We start from the raw sequence: 25,187 nt of genomic DNA on the forward strand, positions 1-25,187 counted from the left end.
TAGCACATGGGAAAATGCTCATGGTATATTTTTAAATGAAAAAAGGTTATGTAGCTATAGAGTATGGTAAGTTTTACATTCTTGTATACATACATGTACTTGAGAGACTTTGAAGAAAATACACTAAACTGTTAACAAGGTCAATTTGAATGATAGGACCATGGTACATTAACTTTTAAATTTCTCTCTCTCTCTCTTTGTTAAAAAAGCAGGCAAAAATGAAACCATATAGTATTTTTTTCACTTAGAATGCATTCCTTTTTAAATTTTTTAATTCATTTTATTTTTGGCTGAGTTGGGTCTTTGTTGCTGCACGTGGGCTTTCTCTGGTTCTGGTGAGCGCAGGCTTCTCACTGCGGTGGCTTCTCTTGTTGTGGAGCATGGGCCCTAGGCACGTGGGCTTCAGTAGTTGTGGCATGCGGGCTCAGTAGTTGTGGCTCACGGGCTCTAGAGCACAGGTTTAGTAGTTGTGGCTCACAGGCTTAGTTGCTCTGCGGTATGTGGGATCTTCCTGGACCAGGGCTCGAACCCGTGTCCCCTGAATTGGCAGACAGATTCTTAACCACTGTGCCACCAGGGAAGCCCTGCATTACTTTTTTTTTTTTTCCCCTGCATTACTTTTTAAGCATACTCATGACAAGGATGTTCTCTCTATCTCTTTTGGGGTTTAAGTAATTACTTGTAATAGAGGTAGAAAGGTTTTTCTTGTGGTCGTATGTGAAGGTTGAGAATGAGGGAGAGGAAGTGTGGTTAAAGATAAATGTATAGTTATGAGAGAGATTGCTTATAACTCCGTAATTTCCACTTTAGGGAGTGAAAAACGAGATTATTTTGCCTGTGTAGTCACCTTGAGGGGCAAGAAAAGGACTTAATAGGAGTAGTTTTACTTGAAAAGTTTCTTTTCTCTAGCTAAGCTTGGTATCCACAGGTGGATAAATGAGGAAGAAGAGAGCTAGTTTTATATATGGGCTCTTCAGAAAATTCAGTTATCTAAAGAATTTCCTGTTTAGTTCTTGGCTACATTGTTTATTTTGAGTTTAGCTCTTTTAAATAATTAACTTTTCCTTTAAAGCTGAATACTTTTATTTCCATTTTAAGCAAACTTCATAAGTGGCATAAGACAGGGATGGCAAATGGGTTACGTATCACGTGTCAGCTCCTAGAGTGATTAGTTAAAAGTATATAGACTTTTGTAGGAAGACTGCTATAATTGATTAACAGTGTCTGTTTCAGCTCCTTGGAGAAGTGCTGGCTATTTGTCTTCTGGTTTATAATCCATTTTGTGTGATCCTTTGGAACATACTAAGGCTGCTTGGTAGTTAATACAGTAAAAGCACCAAAGAAGGGCTTCCCTGGTGGCACAGTGGTTGAGAGTCCGCCTGCCGATGCAGGGGACACGGGTTCGTGCCCCGGTCTGGGAAAATCCCACATGCCGCGGAGTGGCTGGGCCCATGAGCCATGGCCGCTGGGCCTGCGTGTCCGGAGCCTGTGTTCCACAACGGGAGAGGCCACAACAGTGAGAGGCCCGTATACCGCAAAAAAAACCCAAAAAACACCAAAGAATGAGGGAGACCAACTATTGGATACTAAACTTACAAACCTGAAATAAGTGACAACAGTAATTCTTGTGCAGATTTAACTTTTAAATCCATGGTCTGTAGAGGAAATTAACTGTGACTAGAACTGCACTGTCTCCAGTAAGGCCACAATCTACATATGGCTCTTGAGCCTTTAAAATGTGGCTAGTTTGGGAAAATGAATTTTAAAATTTTATTTGATTTTAATTATTTTAAATTTAAATTTAAAATAGAAGCAGTGTAAAATGGTTTCTGTTAAATACAGCTTTACTTTTTTGGTAGGGCTACATTTTACTTTAACCATTGCATCGGAAGACGCATGGGAAGTTTTTACGTCTAGGCCTGGAAGTAGTACCTGTATCTGCTGTCATTCCATTGACAATACTTAGTTAACACATCCATCACTTTATGTATATCTTTTTTTTTTTTTTTGCTGAGAACATGTAAGTTCTACCCTATTAGCAGATTTCAGTTATGCAGTACAGTGTTAACTACAATCACCATGTTTTACATTTAGGCCTTTTCGTTGGACAGAGTTAGGATATTGATATATAATACGTGATAAAATCAAAATTAGGTTCAAATGAATGCTTTCAGTTTAAATCCAGAGCTATAGTTTTTTCTTAACTTCATTCTTCTTACATCAGAATCTCTTTTGAATTATGCCAAACATCTCAGGTCTCAATGACTTAAACATAAGTAATGACTTGCTTTGTCCCACACTACACAAACAATAGTCTCAGGATAATAATTCCAAAAAAACCATCAGCAACAAAGTGATTGAAAACAGCTTTAGTATTTTTTTGTTTTCCTCTTTCAGTTGTTTTCGTCCTAAGGATAAGCTCCATTAAGAATGTACAATCAGGGCTTCCCTGGTGGCGCAGTGGTTGAGAGTCTGCCTGCCGATGCAGGGGACGCCTGCCAATGCAGCGGACACGGGTTCGTGCCCCGGTCCAGGAAGATGCCACATGCCGCGGAGCGGCTGGGCCCGCGCTGCTGGAGCCTGTGCTCTGCAACAGGAGAGGCCACAACAGTGAGAGGCCTGCGTACCGAAAAAAAAAAAAGAATGTACAATCAAAATTTCTGTGCTTTGAAGCCACTTTTAGGATATTTTCTTTCTGGTTAAGCCACTAATTGGATGCACAGTTAGGCTCATTTGATTAATTTTACATTTAATTTTGGGAAATTCCTTTTTAAAATTTAATTTTGTTATAATTGTATGAATTATTTACATAGTTCCAAAAACAAATCTAAAAACAAGGTATGTTTAAAGAATCTTATCCATGTTCTCGCCAACCTATTTACCCCCGACCCCATATGTAATTATTTTTTAAAGATGTTATGTTTTATCCTTTTTTCTTAAAAAATAAAAACATATATTTATGTATCTTTCCCCATTTCTTAAGTAATAGCATTCAATAAACATTTTTATTTTCTATCTTGTTTTTTTTTTTCACCTTAGCAATATTCTGGAGATCGAGTGTAGTGGTAATAACGACATCCCTCAACGTTCCTTCTTAGAGCTGTATAGTACTCTGCTGTTTGGAGGTCCCATAGTTTATTCAACCAGTCCCCCATCACTGGTTATATCAGTTGTTTCTAGTCTTTTCTATTGCAAATAGTGCTGTAATGAATAATTACATAATATTTTTGCCAGTGATTATTTGAGATAGATTCCTAAAAGTGAATTTACTGGGACAGAAAATAAGTCCATGTGTAATTTTGCTGGCTATCACCAGCAGTATTATCAGAGAGTCTTTCCCACAACTTTGCAGAGTACCTTGTCCCACTTTTGGATTTTTGCTGGATGGGTAGGTGAGAAATAATATCTCATATTAGTTTGCATCTGCATTTCTTGTCTGTGATGAGCGATGTTGGATTTTTTTTAAAAAAGGTTAAGAGTGGTTGCATTGCTTCTTTTTTTTTTTTTTTTTGAACTATTAGATCTCTGTTCCATTGTTTCTATTTATTCTCGGCCTTTTAATTTTTAGATTACATATTGTTATACAAGTTGCTGGCCACCCTGCTCCCCGCCCCCCTCCATTCCCTCCACCTCCCCCTGCCCCCCAGAGTTTATCACTTATATTTGAATTTTGCTCTGAACTTTGTCTCTGAACATTTCTTACTGTTTGACTCTGAGTTGTGTACTAGAGTTTGGGAAGAATGGATGGGTAAAGGGTGGGGTCATAAGATTTACAGTAGTTTTTGTGGAGATGAGAAGCTTGGTTGTAATGGTTAATGAGGGGTTTGGATTTCTGATGGTGATTAATGCAAACAGGAATGTAAGGTAGAATGGATTTATAGTCCATATCACTGGACTAGTAGATGTGATTTTTTTGTTAAATTAACATTTGTTAATTAGAGCCCCAGGGTGTCATGGATGGTGAGCTCAAGGTTCAACAAAAGACTGGAAGGGAAAGTGAAATAGAGACATTTATTACTCACAGGTCCTGGAGGAGATACACAGCATGCCTTGAGGGGACACATGGCGAGGTCAGTTCAGGGTGCAGGCAGAGAGTGAGCAGTAGGACCTGAGGCACGTGCCTTTATTAGGGTCCAAGGGTAGAGTGCTTTGTGGTTCATCAGACTGGTCTGATAAATTTTTTGATTCAGTTGGGCTTTTCTATTAAAAAATATAAATTATAACCCTACCTTTCTATAGAACAGATGTTTAATGAATGTTAACCTAAATAAATATTGGTTGTTTTTGTTCTTATTTCAGGCTACAGACAAGAGAAAAGCTTTAGAAGAGACCAAAGCCTACACAACCCAATCCCTAGCTAGTGTTGCTTATCAAATAAATGCATTGGCTAACAATGTACTCCAATTGCTGGACATCCAAGCCTCTCAGCTTCGGAGAATGGAGTCTTCCATCAATCATATCTCACAGGTAACAGCTTGTAAAAAGCTTTAAATTCACATTTAATTAACTGGCAATATAGTATCAATAGGTAGCCTAGAAATATGGAGTCCTTACTCATTTTCTTACTGACTGACTAGTCATTACCGCTTTCAGCTTTAGCTTTGGGTTCAGTAAGCCTACTCTTCTTTTTTTTTAAAGTTTTTGTGTGTGTTTGGTAAAATATACATACCAGTGGTTATTGGTCTGTGGTTTTGGTGTTAGTGTAGTGCTGGTCTTACAAAATATGTTGGACAGTATTCCCTCCTCTTCAGTTTTATGGAAGAGTGTGTGGTATAATTGATTTTCATCCATTGCATTGATTTTCATTCTGGTCTTTTTTCTCTTTTTTTCCTTATCCATTTACCCTAAATGCTACCTTTACTATGTATGTTTTTTATTGTAGTTGGGGAGTTTTTGAAAGGCAGCAGATTGTATTGTTATTCAATTTAAAAAATTCTAGAACCTAGCACTAAACCTGCCATATGCTTAGCATTCAGTAAGTGTTTGTTAAAATTTCTGTTTAGGAGGGGTTGGTCTGTATACTATTCAATACAATACATGGAAATATTTAATAAACATTTGAATAGAGAAGAAAGTCCTGTGGGCATGTAGTTTGGGTGGTGCTGAAGGAGTGACATTTAAGTTGGGGTTTGAAGGGAGCCTGTGCATTTATCATATTGACATGGAGTGCAGATGCATTCCAGTCTAAGGCAACGGCGTTAGACAAAGACATGATGGCTTGTTCAGGGTGACTAGAATGTAGGTTTTGTTTGGAATGAGGAATGTACCTGGAGGTTAGTTTGGAAAAATAAATCTGAAGTTCTAAATTGTAGTTCATTTCTCTTTGATTTGGTTTCATTGATAAAGCTGAATGACAGCTTGTGTTTCATTAGGGGAGTAGGTGTATGCTTTTGTTGCTTCTCTGCTTCTCTTACCTGCTTGGTGGGAAATATACAGCTCCTGAATCAGACCAGCATGTTTAGCAGAAAAAGAGAGTATCAGTCTTCCCTAACCATCATCAGATGGCAGACTGATGTGATTAAGCCTTGAAGCAAGGGAAAGAGGATCCTTTGGAAACTGGAGACTCTGTTCTTTAGTTTTAAGGCAGACAGCAGGCTATCCTCCCTCTGTTCAATATGCTTTTTGGAGAAATGAATCACCCAAGCCCATATTCTGCCTCAGATAGTCTCTTTGTGGTGTTGAGGAAGCAAACCTCCAAACCCGTACCTGTTGATCACAAAGTTTGGGCTAAACCATATTTTAGTTCTGTCCTAATCAATAGTAATAACTGGGGACTGGTCTCATCTCACTTAGAATAAGGGCTACGTTTTTCAAAAAGGGACTTTGGGGGCTTCCCTGGTGGCGCAGTGGTTGGGAGTCCGCCTGCCGATGCAGAGGATGCGGGTTCGTGCCCCGGTCCGGGAGGATCCCACATGCCACGGAGCGGCTGGACCCGCGGGGCCATGGCCGCTGGGCCTGCGCATCCAGAGCCTGTGCTCCACGACGGGAGAGGCCATAGCGGTGGGAGGCCCGCGTACCGCAGGAAAAAAAAAAAAAAAAAAAAGGGACTTTGGAACCCTCCTTCTTCTGTTTTGATTATAAGCGGTTAGTTTGGGAGTTTCTTTCCAGATCTTCTGACCTTTGGGTTGTCTGTAAGCCATTCACCAGGCTATAGCTTGAACCTCCTAATCAGTTGCTGGGTCTTTACAGTTGCCTAATCTTGTTTCAAAGCCTGGAAATGGTTTTTCACTTCCTGTGGTTTAAACCTCAGATACCTTAGCGTGGCATAAAAGGCCCTTTGGTCTGGTCTCTTCCAGCTCTCATCACATTCCTGCCATGCTCAACTTCTTGAAGTGTTCCAAACACGGCATGCAATTTTGTGCTTCTTTGCTTTTCCGTAATCTGTTTATCTTACTTGGAATTAACTTTGTTCATCTCTGTTCTGCTTAACATAAGCGCCAGATGAAGCCTTCACTGATTAGCTCAGGGTAGGGTTACTGACTGCCGTCTATGGGTGCCGTCTTCCTCCTTGTATCAGTTACTTGAGGTATCGATACATGTCTGTCTCCCCTTCCTCTCTCTTTGAAGGTAAAGATCATCCTGTGTAAGTACCACACCCCGACCGATTGTGCCCCAGGAGCTCCTCATCTCTGTATCCTCAGTACGTAGTTAACCAGAGCTTAAGAGGTGGTTTGAAAAGTATTTTTTGAATGAGACAGTGTGGTATGGTCTGCTTTGAAGTCATAAAGATCTGGGTTTGAATCCTAGTTCTGCCAGCATGTGATTTGATCAGATAACCTAACTTTTTTGAGTTTAGTTTTCTCATATGCAAAATTGGGACTATAGAGCTGACCTTAGAGATGAAATAAAGAATTGCATGTAAAGCATTTAGCCTAACACCTGGATATAACACGTTGGCATTATTAGTCATCATAGCTAATCATCCATTCTTTCTCTTATATTCAGCCTCTCTTCAATTCCCCCTCCAATCAACATTATTTTCCCCCATCTTAAAAAAAGCATTCCTTACCATGTGTTTTGAGATATTACCTTTTCTTTCTTGACAGTTCGCAGCCTGAGTTCTTGAATCTGTCATCTTGTGGCATCTTCTTCCTTGAAACATACATGTGCCTCAGTCCATTGTGGTTTGATTTTGTCTCCTTCTACTCCATGGATGTTGCTTCTGCAAAAAGGAGCAGTGATATCTTTCTTTTAAATCTAGAAATATTTTTTGCCACCTCTTCCTTGTTGCTTTTATTTGTGGCACGTGACAAATTTGTGATTATGTTTGTTTACTTATTTAATGCCTGTTCCTTCTCTTAGAGGTAAGTTTAATGATGACAGAAACCTCATCTGTTTGGTTCATCACTGTGTCCCTAGTGTCTCCCTTAGGGTCTGGCAAGGAGTAGATCCTTGAATCTTTAAATTATCCGTGTGGAACTTCAGAAAATCTGTAGTCCTTTGTGAATAAGCATCACTGTTTTTATTTTCTTTCAAATTAATTAATTAAAATATTTATTAACATTAGCTTTTAAAATTTATTTTATTTTATTTGTTTTATTTTTGGCTGTGTTGGGTCTTTGTTGCTGTGTGCAGGCATTCTCTAGTTGTGTCGAGCGGGGGCTGCTCTTTGTTGCGGTGTGCGGGCTTCTCATTGCGGTGGCCTCTCTTGTTGTGGAGCACGGGCTCTAGGCACGTGGGCTTCCATAGTTGTGGCACACAGGCTCAGTAGTTGTGGCTCACGGGCTCTAGAGCGCAGGCTCAGTAGTTGTGGCTCACGGGCTTAGTTGCTCTGCAGCATGTGGGATCTTCCCAGACCAGGGCTCAAACCCGTGTCCCCTGCATTGGCAGGCGGATTCTTAATCACTGCGCCACCAGGGAAGCCCAATATTTATTTATTTATTTGGCTACACAGGGTCTTAGTTGCAGCACTTGAGATCTTCATTGCCGGGATCTTCGTTGCGGCATTCAAGATCTAGTTCCCTGACCAGGGATCGAACCTGGGCCCCCTGCATTGGGAGTGCAGAGTCTTAGCCACTAGACCACCAGGGACGTCCCTCATTGTTGTTTTTAGAAAGTTCTCCATTTCAAAGGAAAATGAATGTACCCTAAGGTAAATTTTGAATTATCAATGATTTGGTTCAGAATCTTAAACATAGAACTTAATGTGGTCACTGAAAATATTTTTGCCCACCTGTTCCCTGAGAAAGTCCAAGTGTGGAGAATTAAAAAAAGGCTGAAGTGGATTAGAACCTGTAATTACCTAGTGTCAGTGTTTGCAGTCTTCTCCATACTCACACTCTGCCTTGCAGTTCTTGTGAAACAACCAGGCAGGAGCTGGTCAACAGATAAGAGCGAGAATTGACCATTACCATTAAAAAGAAAATCTCTGTGCCTATTACTTTTATTAAAAACCCACACCCACCTCTATCGGATGATATTTCAATCCTTAAACTTTGCCTTCAGGACAAAGGCTGGATTGTTGGTGTGGTATTGATGCAAGCATGGTCTTGTCTTCCCTTGCCTTTCTAGCTTCATTCCTTCCCTCCCTTCACACTCTGTGCTTCAAACCTCCTCATTCAGAGCTCTAGCAGTGTGTGCTGTAGTGGCTGTAGTCCCTTTGCTTGGAATGTCTGTCTCCCCGATTTCCTCTGCCTGGCTCACTCCTGCTCACTGTTTAGGCTTCAGCTTAATTGTCCTGGACTCATGGAAACCTTTTCCTTGGTTCCAGAAGGCTAGGTTTGATCTTTCCTTGTACTTCTGTGCCTACTCCTTCATGACAGATAGCTTATGTTTGTTCTTCCTGATCTGTTCTCTCCCCGCTGGTCTTTACCCTGGGAGGTTTACTGTATGCATTATGTCAATGGGCGTCTGTGACTTCCGGCTTCAGATAGGGTGCAGCCAGTGTGGACATGGGTAGATCGGAAGCAGTGAGAAAGGTAAGCTCAGAATATTTATTTCCCTGGTTTCTTCCTGGTGGACTGGCTGTGTCCCAAGACAAGTCATTATTCCCCTCAATAAAGCCCTTCCTGGTAGCCTTGTCTGTGTGACTTTCTCTTCCTCGTTCTGGTAATCTCTCCTGCCCTTGTCCTTTTGGATTTAGGGGTGCTGTTGCTGCTGCTAACACTAGTTCCTGTACCTTCCTTTCTGTTCCCCTATCCCTCACCATTCCTTTGTATTTAGTCCGTCTATGTTATAAATGCTCTTTGAATTTTTCTAATTGGAATAGTTTGTCAGTTTCTGATTGGAAATCTGGCTAATACAGCCCACCATGTGTTATTTCTGATACTGCCCCCTCTCTTTCCTCCTGTTTTTGCCTTTGCCCTCACTTAGGGAAGCAGGAAGCTCAGCTGGTGAAGTTCTAAAGCACCCTCTTTCTACTTCAGACAGGACAGTGCTACTTTTGTTTATATTACATAATGAGATTCTGTGTAAGAGTTGATTTGAAATTAGGATGAACAACAGAAAGATTTGAAAATCAGTGACTGCAAGAAAAATCTTAAAATCTTTTTAACAGCATTTAAGTTTCTTTAAGAGGCCTGGCACCTGCCTTTATTTTTAGCCTTATCCCTTACTACTAACCCACCTAGGACCTTTAAATTCCAGGGATAAGAAATCTCTCTGCCTGTCAGTGTCCTGGCTCCTATTGTTACAGACATGTTTCACCTGGCTAACTCCCACTCATCCTTGAGGTCTTACCCTAAATTTTATTAAAGGGTGGTTTTCCCCAATTCCCCTTTCTGGCCTGCCTCCCACCTGCGCACATACTATTAGAATTCTGTTAGTTGTTTTTATAGCGTCCTATACTTCCCTTTCATCACATTTATTATTAGAATTACATCGTTAATTTGTCCTATTCACCGTCTGCCTTCCATAGGTTTCACTGTGACCTTTGCTGTATTTCTGGTGTCTATTTATTCAACAAATAAAAGGGAAGGAAGTTATAGTGGAAAGTCTCAGTCTCTTTAGAGGAGCCCAATGCAGAGACTTTAGGGCCATTAGAATTTGTAACAGTTTTTTTTTTTTTTTTTTTGCAGTACGTGGGCCTCTCACTGTTGTGGCCTCTCCCCGTTGCGTGTAACAGTTTTGAATGGGGCCATCCCTTTTTAATTTCAAAAGTCATTGTATCCTTATTTTAGAGAAACCATATTTGGTTGTGTTCCTCCACAGATTAATGGAACATTGATTGCTAAATACCTCTGAATCATTGAACTTGAAAAAAAAAAGTCTTGCTCTCATTTTTATCACTGAGTAGTAAAGATGACTTAAAATATTTTTTTGGAGGGGGAGGAGGGACAATTTTAAACTCACAGAAAAATTGCATGTACAGGACAAAGAACTTTTTTGTTTTGGACTGTTTGAGAATAACCTGCTGCTATGATGCCCCATCACTCCTGAATACTTTGGTGTGTATTTTCTATACATAAGTACATGCTACTGCATAGCCATAAAACAGTCATCAAAATCAGGTTAATAACCATCTAATCCACACATTCTACTTATCTGCCAATTTGTTCAGTAGCTTTATGGGAAAAAGACCCAGTTCAGAAGCATTTAGTTATCATGTCTCCTCAACCTTCTTCAAACTGCAACAGTTCCTCAGTCTACCCTTGACTTCACCTGACCTTGATACTTTTGAAAATTATAGGCCAGTCAGTTTGTAGAATGTCAATATGAATATGTTTGTTTCTTCATGATTAGATTCATGTGATAAATTAAAGATAACTTTTTGGAGGCAATAGCTTCCTATTTAAAAACCACTTTCATTGTCTTAATTTTTTTTTTTTTTTTTGCGGTACGCGGGCCTCTCACTGTTGTGGCCTCTCTCGTTGCGGAGCACAGGCTCCAGATGCGCAGGCTCAGCAGCCATGGCTCACGGGCCCAGTAGCTCCACGGCATGTGGGATCTTCCCAGACTGGGGCACGAACCCGTGTCCCCTGCATCGGCAGGCGGACCGTCAACTACTGCACCACCAGGGAAGCCCCATTGTCTTAATTTTTTAAAGAAACTTTTTTTGTTTACTTTTAAGTCTTTTTCTAAGTGTTTCTAGCATTAGGGCTTGTAAATCCATAATAATATGTATAAAGATAGAGGAAATCTATAAAGAATCTGGCATGTACATCAAGGCATAACATCCCTAAAAATATTTTGTTAGAGATCCAACAAAATTTGCTGTCATAGGAATTTTTATTTCAACTAATCAGGAATAATTGATTTTGCTATATTTTGTCATTAAGATCATTTCAGAGCTAAAAAATTTTCAGATTTAAAAATCCTTTGGTTCTGAATTGCAAGTGATACTTGAGAACTTCTAAGATATAAATAAGTATATTTAATTATGACAGAACTTATTTCTAAAATAACCAACCATTTTGGTTAAAAACAAATTGTATACATTTTAGCTCTGAAATAATTTGAAAATCCAAATGAAGTCAGTCAGAATCACTGTTCTAAGACTATTTTTAGTTCTTTTTCCTTAGAGCTGGTTTCCTTTCTAGCCACCTGCAGTTTTGTGTGCCGTCCCACGTGTTCATTTTTTCTAAAACTGTTCCCCCACCAAGCTTGGCATGAAAGTAGCTTCTCTAATGTTTTTGGTTTGTGCTTTTGAAGAGCAAAGTATAAATTATAAAACCTCCATTGAGTAAATTCATGTAAAAATATTTTTGATGAAAGACAGCATTACTATGGAATAAAGGATTCTCTGGCTCTAGGGTTTTTTTTAATTACAGTTTATTTTGTCTTGATATCATTATACTACATATTAATATATAGAATTTATCTTTCCCATTCTTTTAAAAAATTTTTTTAACCTTTTATTGAAGTATAACACACATAGAAAATGCACAAAACGTAAACCTACATTTTTAATGAACTATCACAAAGGAAAAATCTGTGTATTCATCAAGACCTACAACATAGCCAATCATCCTTATGTTCTTCCCGCCTGCCACCCCTCCTCTCCTTCCCAAAGGTGATCACTATCCTGACCTCTGGTAATGTAATTTAGTTTTGTTTTTTTTTAACGTCTTTATTGGAGTATAATTGCTTTACAATGTTGTGTTAGTTTCTGCTGTATCACAAAGTGAACTTTTCCATTCTTTTTACTTTCAACTTTTTCCTGTTAAGATTTGTCTCTTTTAAGAATAACTGGATTTAAAAAAATACAGTGTGAGAGTTCCTTTGTGCACTAGTGGTTAGGATTCCAGGCTTTCATTGCCATGGCCTGGGTTCAGTCCCTGGTTGGGGAACTGAGATGCTGCAAGCCAAAAATAAAAATTAAAAAAAAAAAAATACAGTGTGATATTTCTTTTAACTGGGGCATTTATTGCATTTATATATTGATATATTTGGATTCAGATGAACCACCATTATTTTGTACTTTTTATTCATGCCATCTATTGTTACTTTTTCTTTTTCTTTTCTTATCTTCTCTTTTCCCTCCTTCCCTCCTTCCTTCCTCTGGATTAACATTCTCTTTTGGATTAACATTCTTTGGAGGCCTTATTGTGTATGTGTGCACGTATATGTACGTGCATATGTGATGTGTGTATGCTGCCTCCTGCTTATGGTGAATTATTTCCTTATGTGTTTTATAAATTTTGATTGTGAGCTCAACTTAAGATCTCATCTTTGAGATCTCTCTGCAGGCTAAGGGTAATACATTGATAAGATAAATTGATTATTCCTAGACAGTTTTGTTCTGCCAAGTCTTTTAGGGATACTATCAGTCCAGGACTATTTAGAGTTTTGTACCTGAAAACTTCATGGAACATGTTATACTATCTTGGATAACTGCCCCCCTTCCTCTCCAGTATGTGTGTGTGTGTGTGTGTGTGTGTGTGTGTGTGTGTGTGTGTGTGTGTGTATTTGTGTCTTAGAGGTGTTGTAACAATTACCTCAAACTTAACGTCTTAACACAACTTTATTATCTTATAGTTCTGAAGCTTAGAAATATGAAATGGGTTTCACTGGGGCCAAACTTGAGATGTGGGCAGGATTGTTCTTTCTGGACATTCTATGGGAGAAGCTGTTCTCTTGCCTTATTTTAGCTTCCAGAGGCTTCCTGCATTTCTTAGCTGGTGGCCTCTTCCTCCATCTTCAAGCCAGAAATGGCCAGTTGAGTCTTTTTCACATGGCATCACTCTGATCAGCACTAACTGTCCTGCCTCCCTCTTTCCCTTTTAATTAAAGACCCTTGTGATTACATGAGCCCACATCAGTAATCCTGGATAATCTTCTTTTCTCAAGACCTTTAACTTAATCACATTTGCAAAGTTCCTTTTGCCATGTCAGTTCTATCTTCCCACCTTCAGCAAGCCAAGGCCTTATATTTAGTTCCCATTTGGCATAAAAGTCTAACCCTGTTTGTTAGTGGCCAGCAAGCCCCTATAGGATAGCTTCTTTCATATTTTCTGCTCTGAGTTTTAGTCCTCCTTTCTCCTTCTCCCTGGATTTTCTTTGCTCTATTTAATATTGGACTGAATTTTAAAAAGATGCTGTCATAGTCTATCAAGCATGTTTAGGCAGTTTGTAAGTGGGAGAGTTTTCAGGTTATCTAATCTGTCATATTGCCTCAGTTGGTATTCCTTATATTAGCAAGGTATTCCTGAGTTTTAATAAGATATAAGGTCTTATTACTATTACTTTTATTTTCCGATTATCTTTTAATTTAAAATGCTTTTAATTTAGCCTCAAAAGAAAACAAAACAAAAACCAACCCCCCAAACCTCAGTGAATCTCATCTTTGAACAAGCTTGTCATTTAACTGTGATTAAAAGTCAGTTTCTGGGCTTCCATGGTGGCGCAGTGGTTGAGAGTCCGCCTGCCGATGCAGGGTACATGGGTTTGTGCCCTGGTCCGGGAGGATCCCACATGCCGCGGAGCAGCTAGGCCCGTGAGCCATGGCCGCTGAGCCTGCGCGTCCGGAGCCTGTGCTCTGCAACGGGAGAGGCCACAACAGTGAGAGGCCCGCGTACTGCAAAAAAAAAAAAAAAAAAAAAAAGTCAGTTTCTCTGTTTAAGTACTCTGTTTTACCCTTATCAACAAACTGTGTTGTTTTTCTTTAATCTGACCCAGGCTCTCCTGGGTTACTCTGGTTCTGCTGCTCAACCAGACCAAAAATCTCTCTTACAACATCCTGTTTCCCTTTTTGACTGTCTGGTCAGGTGGTTCTCTTTCAATACAAATTTTTGTTTTCTATTTTTCTGTCTCATTTGAGCTAAAGGCATATAGATATTATTCTCTGCCCAGTTGTTATCATTGGGCTTCATTTCACAATTCCCTCTGTCCGTCTGATAATATGTGTGTGTGTTCAAGCCAGTGAGATACTACCTAAGGGATTATAGTGAAAAGCTAAGTTCTGTATCACCCCTTTCTTTACCCAGGCTTGCTTTCTAGAGCACTTTTATAGTAAGTACTGTGTATTAGGCTTTTTACACACATGAACACCTATGAATTAATTGTCACAACAATCCCATCTCACAGATGAAGAAACTGTTATACAAAGCAGTTATATTACTTGTTCAGGATCATACAGCTATTAAATGGCATTATTTAAACTAGGAAGTCTCATTTTGGAATCTGCTTGTTATCACTGTGCTGTACTGCCCTTAGTTTTAGACTGAAAATTATTTTCCTTCGAAAGGCAATAGAGTCTATTTCTTCTGGCTTCCAGTATTGTCATTGAGATGTCTGATATGTCTCTGATTCTAGATCCTTTGTATGTAACTTGTCTTTTTCTCTCTGGAAACCTTTGGAATATTTATTCTCTTTAGCTGTGGTGTTTTGAAATTTCACAGGGAAATAACTTGGTATTGGTCTTTTTTTTTTTTTTTATTGGTCGGTTTTTTTGTGTGTGTGTGTGTGGTACGCGGGCTTCTCACTGTTCTGGCCTCTCCCATTGCGGAGCACAGGCTCTGGACACGCAGGCTCAGTGGCCATGGCTCACGGGCCCAGCCACTCTACGGCATGTGGGATCCTCCCGGACCGGGGCACGAACCCGTGTCCCCTGCATCAGCAGGTGGACTCTCAACCACTGCGCCACCAGGGAAGCCTGGTATTGGTCTTTTGAAAGTACATTATGCTGGCACTTGGGGGATATGCTACTATATTTTGCAGCGGGGGGGGGCGTCTAGTGTTATTTCTTTGATAATTTCTTTTCCCATGTATTCTCTGTTCTTTTTTTCTAGATGTTCTATTCAGATATTAGACCTTCTGAATTAATATTTTAGTACTGTTTTCCTTTCTAGTTTCTACATCTTTGGGAGACTTCCTCAACTATAAATTCCAGTGTATCAGATATTTATATCGTTAAGTTTTACTATTTTTAATTTTTAAGAATTTTCTTGCTCTTTTTCACAAGTTGGATTCTTATTAGTGAATTACCTTTTATTCATATATCAACATATATGACATATGAATATATATATTTCATATAATATAAATCCTTTTAAAAAATGATTCCACTAGGCTCTGCAAGTTTTTTTTTCCATGTTCTTTTTTTCTGTTTTTTTGTTTTGTTTTGTTTTGTTTTAGGTCCTCCCCCACCCCCCATGCAATGTTATATCAAATAATCTGGTGATCCTAGTCTGCTTCTGTTTAAGAATGAGGAACTGAAATGCTTAAGTAGAAACTATAAATATGTGACAGAGACTGTCAGTTGCGGGGGTTGGGCTTTGGGCAGGGCCCCACCCAAGTCTTCAGTATTTAGAAGTCTTTTCTTGTGCTGTTCTGTTTCTGCAGTGAAGAGTTTTTCTAATTTCTTTCATGAGAGTTGTGTTTATGAGGAAAAGCTGGCATTTGAGAACATGGTGAGTGGAAGGACAGCGAACTCAACAGTTCAGTATATAGACACTCAATTCTCCAGCTTTTAGCTCTGTTCCTCACTTTTAAAAGAAAAGCAGTTGTATTGAGATAGAATTCACATACCATAGAATTTACCCACTTAAAGTGTACAATTCAGTGGCTTTTGTTATATTCACAGAGTTACACATCCATCACCACAGCAATTTTAGAATATTGTCATTACCCCAAAAAAGAAACCCCCTATCCTTCTTAGCTCTCACTCCCCAGTCCCTGAATCCTCTCTCCACCTAGCCCTAAGCAACTAACAATTTACTTTTTATCCCTGTAGATTTGCCTATTCTGAGTATTTCATATAAATGGAATCATGTAGTAAGTGGTCCTTTGCAGTGGTTTCTTTCACTTGGCATGATGTTGTCAAAGCTCATCCATATTGTGGCCTGTGTCAGTGCTTATTCCTTTTTATTGCCAAATAATATTGTTTTATGGATATATCAGATTTATCCATTTATTAGTTAATGGATATTTGGACTGTTCCTACTTTTTGGCTATTATGGATAATGCTGCTGTGAACATTTGTGTACAAGTTTCTGTGTGGACATATGTTTTCAGTTATATTGGTTATATACCTATGAGTGGAATTGCTGGATCCTATGGTAACTGGGTTTAACCCTTCAAGGGACTGCTGACTGTTATCCAAAGTGGCTGCACCATTTTACATTGCCACTGGCAGTGTATCAAGGTTTCAGTTTCTCCACATCCTCACAATCTCTGTTTTATCTATTTATTTTTAATAGCCATCCTAGTGGATGTCAAGTGGTATCTATCTCATTGTGGTTTTGATTCTGTTCCTCACATTTGTAGTCTAAAGAAACTGTTGCTTCCAAATTCTGAGCCTCTCAAGGGTTATTTTTTTCTTTTAGAATAAATTACCTTGCTGTCTACGGGCGTTTTGGGTTTTAGCTTCTTCTGTTCTTCTGTTCAGTTAGTTACCTTGCTTCCATTTGCTTTCTGATATCCAGTGATTTATTGGAAGTTCTTGTCCACTGATTTTTCTCCTCTTATTTCCCTTTATCATTTTGGGGAGGAAAAAATATATATATATTCAATTTTATATATATATATATATATATAAATATAAAATAATGTAATCAGTCCTCTAAATTTAATCTACCAACTTGTATCTTTAAATATTCTTTCTGTATAAATATCCCCAAATGGTGTCCTTTCTTGTAAGAATTACAGGACCAAAAATACTCCTGTGATGAATATGAAAGAAATGAGGCTCAGAGAGGTTATTATTAAGTACAATCCAGATCCTTTTAAAGTGTTGGATTTGACTCTTCTGATAATACTGATTTACACTCCTTGTTATATGTCTAATGTAGCTGGAACATCTTAAATGAATTAAGTAACAATTTTTAATTTCTAAGATTGTTCATAAGAGTTGTATTTATTATTGGCTATAAGCTTTAACAGGTTTAACATCATCTGGTAAACTCAGAGTTAAACACTTGAATATGGATGGGGAACAGAGAATAAGAATAATGATGATAATAATAAATAATACTAACATTTATTTAGTCCTTTCCATGCCAGACACTGTTGAAAATCCTTTATACATGTTACCTCATTTAATCCTCATATTAACTGTGTGAGGTTGATAAAATTCTTTGTTTTTAAACCTCATTTGTCTGGTAAGAAAACAGGCTACAGAGCTAGTAAATGGTAGAGTCTACTTGTAAATCTGTGCAGTGTGCTTCCTGAGTCTATGCTTTTGAAGTCATTAGATTATAATGCCTGACATTTCTACAGAATTTTAAATATATTATCTTTTTGAGAGGGGAGGGACACTCATGAGATATTAAAACAAATGTTAATTCTTGGGTAAGGAGTAGTAGTTGGGGAATTAGTACAAGCTTATGAGTGATACGTAGAAGATGAACTGTGATCTAATATCCTCTTAAAAGCTCATATTTACTTTAGATCCTGGTTTGGATCAAAAATGATTATCACTAAATTAAACACAAAAAATTGTTTTTTGATGTGGACACATAATTGCCATGTAGAGTGTTGTATAGTGTGCATTATATTTCTTAAGCAGGAGGGGAGGAGACAGAAAAGTGTCCTTGTGTTGTACTAAAGTTGGATGTAGGCCAAAGTATTAGTGACAGATCCAGTTTTTCCCAGGATAAAATGTTTCAGAATAATTCTGATCTGGGTGTTTTATATTATGTTCTTCTACCAGAGTCTTATTTTGCAGCTCATCTTTTCTAAATAGGTCTGTTTTATAGTGTGTATATATAGGTCATTCTGAATCAAGTTAACTTCGCAGTTGATTGGGACCTTGTTTCAAGCTTATTGAACAAAGCTCTGTAACACAGAATTTTGGGCATAGGGCCATTTCCAGAGTCTGGTCCAAATAAGCAGTAACAGACAAAGATTGTCTCTTTCTTAGCTGAAGGCTTTCTCTGTGTGGCTGGTCTCAGGACTCTTTTACACTTTTTCTACCCCTTTCATACTCCTCTCCTTTTTCTATTCAGGGCAGAAGTGTTTTGGTTTTCATTCTGTAGTTACTCATTCAGCAAGCATTTATTGTGCTTTTACTTACATACAAGGTTCTTTGCTTGAAACCTATAATGACCTCGCTGTATTGGCACTGTCATTTCTGGGGCTAGTAGGCCTTCAGATATGATATTGAAGAAAATATGTGAAATATTAAGTAGTTTTGCTATGTCATACTTCTTTCCCGCCTGTCTTTTGATAATTAAAAAGGATTGTTTTCTGGAGGATATTTAAAAGGAGCATATGCTTTCTTTACACCCCGCCCCCCGCCCAACTTCCCAAAGTGGTAAGGGAGAGTGTAATTAAAACAACATATTTCCATACAATAATTTTAAATAATCATGTCTTAAAAGGCAATTTAAAAATCTTGTCTACTTGTGAAATTTATCTTTTTATTTCAACATTCGTTTTGGAAAACACTTTTTCTTTTAAATAGAATCACTTTTGGAATATTGTAACTGTTCTTTCCTTCGAACCTTTGCTTTCTACACAATTTGTTTTACCTATTCCTATTCAATTCCCATTCTGCTCATATTATGAAGGGTCAGCTTGGCCCTTTAAAAAGAACTTGTTAAGTTTGGTTTCCTAATTTCTTTAGTCTTTCTTTAATAACTCTTAATATGAGTAGAGTTCAACTCATTTTTATTCATGCTATTTAAAATTTTCTCTAATCTCTAGGCAGGTGTTGTATTTTCACGCCTCTTTGCCTTTGCTTATACTGTTCCTTTTGCTTGGAATCCCCACCCCCACCCCCCACCCCCAGTCTACTTTCTTCTCTTTGGCCTGCCAGATATGGCTGGCTAAAGTGAGGTTTCTTTTATGGAGTCTTCTGATAATGCTCCAGGAATAGTAGTCATTTTTTTCTCTGTGCTCTTATTTTTTTTTTTTGCGGTACGCAGGCCTCTCACCGTTGTGGCCTCTCCCGTTGCGGAGCATAGGCTCCAGACGCGCAGGCTCAGCGGCCATGGCTCACGGGCCCAGCCGCTCCACGGCATGTGGGATCTTCCCGGACCGGGGCACCAACCCGTGTCCCCTGCATCGGCAGGCGGACTCTCAACCACTGCACCAACAGGGAAGCCCCTCTCTGTGCTCTATTTGTGCTTTTTGTGCAATTTAAAGACTTAAAAAAATTATACTAAATAACATTCAAAAGAATAAATGTAATGTAACAAATTTTATAATAAAATAAACATCTGTGACTCTACCACCAAAGTTAACTAGAAAATGGTCAATTCTGTTTTTTCTACCTTTGTGCTTCAATCTATACTCCCAAGGGACATTATTATCATTATTTCCTTGCCCTTTTAAAGTTTATCACAAATTATGTGTATCCTTAAATAGTTACTGTTTAATTTTGTTTGGGTTTGGGTTTAATAAAAATAGATTCAGGCTGTATGTTGTCAAAACCAAAGCCCAGTATAGCTTGCTTTTTTAATTCAGTGTTATGTTTCTACTATTTAGCTGTATTTCATTCATGGTAGTTCATTCTCATTAATGTAATATTTCAAGTATAAATTTGCCACTTATTTGCATTTACATTTAATGAATCTGGAATTGGTTTTTTCGCTCTAGCGTGAGGTAGGGATCCATTTTCTGTGTTTCTATCTGGCAAACTAGTTGCCCTATTTAAATAATGCATTCTTTTCTCCTGTGCAATCATTGTAAGGTAACAAGTTTCCTTATGATCATGCGTTTGTTTCTGAGTTGTATCTTCTGTTGAATTGGTCCATTTATTTAACCCTTTTTAAGAACCCTACTGTTTTATTTACTTTGGCTTTATAATAAATATCAGCAGGCAAGCCCCCACCTCCCCCTTCCTTTTTTTGTTTTTTAAACCATGTCTTGGTCATTCTTTCCCCCTTGCCCTTCCGTATATATTTTGAAACCATGAGAAACCCAGTTAGGGTTTTTATTGAGAGGCTCGAAGCTGAAGATCAGTTTGGGAAGATTTGGCATCAATACTGCATTGGATGGGAGTGGAGGAATGAGATGTATATCTGGTTGTGAGTAGGTGGGGTGTGTTGTACTTGGCTTTGAAGGCCACACTTTTTTTTTTTTTCAGGTTAATCTGTCAAACTCTCATTTCACTGTTTATAACCACATGGGGAGGGAGTTTCTTAGGGTTATTCAGGGTGTTCTGGTTATTTTGGGGGGTAGAATATTTCTGCTGATTTTCCTATGTTCCCCATTGCTGCTATTCTTTCTCACAACTCTTGATATTATTTGTACTTGTCATAGTAAGTCTGCCAGAGTTTTCTAGTTGTGTTTTTTGTTTTAATTTTATTTATGTTTTTGGCTGTGTTGGGTCTTCGTTTCTGTGCGAGGGCTTTCTCTAGTTGCGGCGAGCGGGGGCCACTCTTCATCACTGTGCGCGGGCCTCTCACTGTTGCGGCCTCTCTTGTTGCGGAGCACAGGCTCCAGATGCGCAGGCTCAGTAGTTGTGGCTCACAGGTCCAGTCGCTCCGCGGCATGCGGGATCCTCCCAAACCAGGGCTCGAACCCGTGTCCCCTGCATTGGCAGGCAGATTCTCAACCACTGCGCCACCAGGGAAGCCCAGTTGTTTTTTTTTTAATAAATAAATTTATTTATTTAGTTTTTGGCTGCGTTGGGTTTTTGTTGCTGCATGCAGGCTTTCTTTTTTTTTTTTTTTTTTTTTTTTGCGGTACGCGGGCCTCACACTGTTGTGGCCTCTCCCGTTGTGGAGCACAGGCTCCGGATGCGCAGGCCCAGCGGCCATGGCTCACGGGCCCAGCCGCTCCGCGGCATGTGGGATCTTCCCAGACCGGGGTACGAACCCGTGTCCCCTGCATCGGCAGGCGGACTCTCAACCACTGCGCCACCAGGGAAGCCCGCAGGCTTTCTTTAGTTGTGTCGAGTGGGGGCTACTCTTCCTTGTGGTACGCGGGCTTCTCATGGCGGTGGCTTCTCTTGTTGCAGAGCATGGGCTCTAGGCGCGCGGGCTTTGGAAGTTGTGGCACATGGGCTCAGTAGTTGTGGCTCGCGGGCTCTAGAGCGCAAGCTCTGTAGTTGTGGTGCACGGGCTTAGTTGCTCCACGGCATGTGGGATCTTCCTGGACCAGGGCTCGAACCCACGTCCCCTACATTGGCAGGTAGATTGTTAACCACTGCGCCACCAGGGAAGCCCCTCTAGTTGTGTTTTATTAGCTCTAGGTTGTGCCTCTTAACGTTACCCAGATCCAAGCCTTGTTTACTTTGTATTAGGCTGCTGCAGCTATGTCTTTGTTATGAGCCCATTGAAGTACTGTTTCATTTTATGTGCTTAAAGTGCAATATAAAATAATAATAAAATTCAAAAAATTATTTTTTTAATGTGAAGATTTTCTTCAAATTAAAAAAATAATTAGGAACCATTGTGTAATTTCAAAACTGGACAGGGAAGTTGTTAAACTATTTTATTGTCATTTGATGTTTAAGCAGGAAACAAATACTGTCCTGTGTTAAACTTAGTTCTTGAATTTTTGTGAGTTTTGGATTATAGATAAGATCTTTAAGAATATACTAATGCCTTACAAGGTGATCACCCTATGCCTGTTCATTCGATTCATTACTTCCAAATGTATGTCATATCATTCTTTTATTTATCAGTTCTCCTTAAGGTGCTGGATCATAAAGCATGGTCATTGATCAGAACTTGTCTTTGGGTTTCTATCTTTTCTCTAGTTTGTCCTACTGATACCCATATCTGTAAGATCTGCTTCCTTCTTTCAAATGAATTTTAGCCTTTAGGACTTGTCTACCTTGGAATCAATGAGTTTCAAGCTTCTAGAGCCTTAATGCTTGTTAGACTGGGCTTTGAGGAGTTTTCTAAAATCTTTTTTATTGCTAGTGGCAAAACTAGAGATTTGAACATAATTCATATTCGTCATCTTTCCTTTTTTATTTTATTTTTTAAGATAAAAATCACATATATTTAAGATGTACACCACCATGATTTGATACACATATACCTAGTGAAATATAACTACAGTCAAGCTAATTAATGTATGTTTTCCTCATATAGTTACCTTTTTTGGTATGTGTGTGATGAGAGCACTTGAAATCCATTCTCCTAGCGCATTCCGAGGATTCAGTACAGTATTATTACCTGTAGTCACCATGCTGTACATTGGATCTCTAGACTTATTCATCCTGCACACCTGCAACTTTGTCCCCTTTGACTAACATCTCCTCATTTCCCCCACCTCCCCACCCCTGGTAACCACCATTCTGCTCTCAGCTTCTAGTGTTCAACGTTTTAAGGTTCCACATATGAGTGAGATCATGACATGTCTCCCCTACCCCCAGCCCCGTATCTGACGTATTGCACTTAGCTTAATGTCTTCCAGTTTCAACGTCTGTCGTGTTTCTAATACACCATGTGCTGTGTCCATGTTTTTATATTAATATTTTGGAAAATACTTTGCCTTAACTGCAGAGCTGTAGATTGGATAGTTTGATAGATATGATTCAGTTGTGGTTAATTTTTTCTGGTACTTTTTTTTTTTTTTTTTTTTTTTTTTAACGGTACGCAGGCCTCTCACTGCCGCGGCCTCTCCTGTTGCAGAGCACAGGCGCTCCGGACGCGCAAGCTCAGCGGCCATGGCCCACAGGCCCAGCTGCTCCGCGGCACGTGGGATCCTCCCAGACCGGGGCACGAACCCGCGCCCCCTGCATCGGCAGGCAGACTCTCAACCACTGCGCCACCAGGGAAGCCCTGGTACTTTTTGTATTAAGCAATATTATAAATAGATTCTAATATTATCCCAACCCCCATTTTATATAAGCAAAATGGAATCTTAGTGAGTTAAAACTTGTATAAAATTTCATAACTAGTAAGTGAAAGAGTGTTCAAACCAAGGCTTTCTGACTTCACATTTGTTTGCCTTTTTAAAAAAATGAGTGGTTTTCACCTGTGCTTCACGGGTCTAGGCATTGCTGTAGGGTGCTGCAGCCTGCTAGTCCCTCTCAGCTTGGGATACTCTTGAATTTTATGGTTATTATATTAGAATTGAAAACTAATTTCTTTATATCCGACTGCTTCTTTTGCCATCTAAAGATAAAGTGTGAAAGTAAGGAAATTCAAATATGAGAAGGAATTGGTCTCCTTGGAAAAGCTAACTTTGGCTTGGTGAACATATGCATGCTGCTGTTATCCAAATGTTCCAAGCCCGTTCCCCTCCTCCTCCTGCTTTATTCACTCACCCTGTCATATGGAGGGTTGTACACTGCCGGACGGGTTGTGATGTGGACTTTCATGATTCGAATTGGGAGACTGGGGAGGGAGTAAACTCAGAGAAAAGTTTTTTCAAGTAATTTGAAATAGTGTCCTGAATAGTGCTACAGTGTGTGAGGGAAATGGGAAGGATGAAAAAAAAGATGATTTTAAGGAGAGTTGTGGACACCATGATGTTTGAGAAAAATATTTAAAGAACTTGAGCCATTTTGAATTTGTTTTTCCCATGAAGACTGGGAACCATGTGGGATATTCTTTTAAATAGGATTTAAGCAGGTAAGATAGCTTCAGATTTTTTCATTTTGTCTTCACAAATTTTTGGTGAAGATCACCGTGGTTATACCGTGGAGAACAGATTGGAAAGAGGCTACATTGGATGCAGGTGGACCAGTTAGATGGCAGATGCAGTAGCCAAGGTGAGAGATGATAGTAGATTGACTAGGATTAAAGCGTTGGAAACAGAAGGAAACAAATTTCTGGTACTTAAAGGTAAATGTGACAAGATTTAGTGATATTGGGTATGAAATAAGTGCTAGATGTCTGAACTATATAACTTGATAGAGAACTGAAGTAGGAAGTAAAGTTGACTCTGTGTGTGATTTTGGGCACATTCATTTTGAGGTACCATTGAAATATCCCAGAGGAACATAGCAGGTGTTTGTATGATTCTGTAGCGCAGAGGAGAGGTCTAGAATAGAGAAAAGTTTATGTGAGTGTAAGAGTAATTTAGACCTGAATGTGGATGAGTTTGCCAAGGATAAAAGGGGAAGATCCTACGACTAAACCGGGAGGCACCATGCCTGTCAGGCAGCCTTGTAAAGGAGACACAGGATGAGTGTTGAGTGTTCGGGAGTTAGGAGCACACCAAGGTGAGTGGTGATCCATCTTTTTTTTTTCCTTTCCAGTGAAATCTCTATTTTTCCTTTTGTGGAATAATGAGTACCTAAACTTAATTCCATGTCAAGCAAAATTTAGCTAAAATTTGTACTAGTTAATCTTGTGCTGGAACTGTCAGACAAGGAAGGAGTTTGAGATATGTAGGGGCACACACACACAAAAATGTAGCTAACTGCAGTTTAACAAGTTAGCCTGCCATAGTTTCATGGATGCTGGTAGAAGACACAAGACTTCTCAGTCAGAGACATCGGACTTGATTCCTCGCAGTAGCAGGATCGGAGTTGTTAGCATTCGAGTTGGTTTCCTAGCCCCACGCTCCATAGAGGGCTGTGAGGAGGGTGAGTGATGCCTGTGGTGGCGCCGCTCCTACATTTGCAGTGCAGCCTGTTACAGGAGAGGAACCTCCAGACCTTCATAATGGGCAGTAAGCCTGCCTGACCTTAATCCTGGAGGGAGGTGACGTCTTTATTGTGCTAGATAGTGAACAAACCTGCCCTTTGTTCCTGAGGGAGGCATTTCTATCCTTCCTGGCTGTTCGCTGTTCACTGGACAGACATACTTAAGATAGTCTGGAACAAAGAGAGGCAGCGCCTCCACCTACAAGATGCACAGAAATGCAGTGGGCCCAAAGATAATTGCCTTCCAACAGCATTCACCCCTCATGTCTCTCCCTTCTTGGCTTCTGGTAAAATTTCCCATGATTACGCTCTT

At 39.4% G+C, this 25,187-nt stretch overlaps 1 protein-coding gene across 13 annotated transcripts in view; it reads left to right on the forward strand.

The window, feature by feature from the left end:
* Positions 1-25,187, forward strand: part of ABI1 (abl interactor 1) — a 106,010-nt gene that overhangs the window by 38,767 nt on the left and 42,056 nt on the right. For all 13 annotated transcript variants that reach the window (XM_082843518.1, XM_082843519.1, XM_082843515.1 and 10 more), the window contains exon 2: positions 4,300-4,467. In XM_082843518.1, coding sequence (XP_082699644.1) covers positions 4,300-4,467 — 168 coding nt within the window. The remainder of the gene's footprint in view (positions 1-4,299; positions 4,468-25,187) is intronic.

Source organism: Leucopleurus acutus, assembly GCF_964270905.1.
Source record: "Leucopleurus acutus genome assembly, chromosome: 1".
In the NCBI taxonomy this organism is placed as follows: Eukaryota; Metazoa; Chordata; class Mammalia; order Artiodactyla; family Delphinidae; genus Leucopleurus; species Leucopleurus acutus.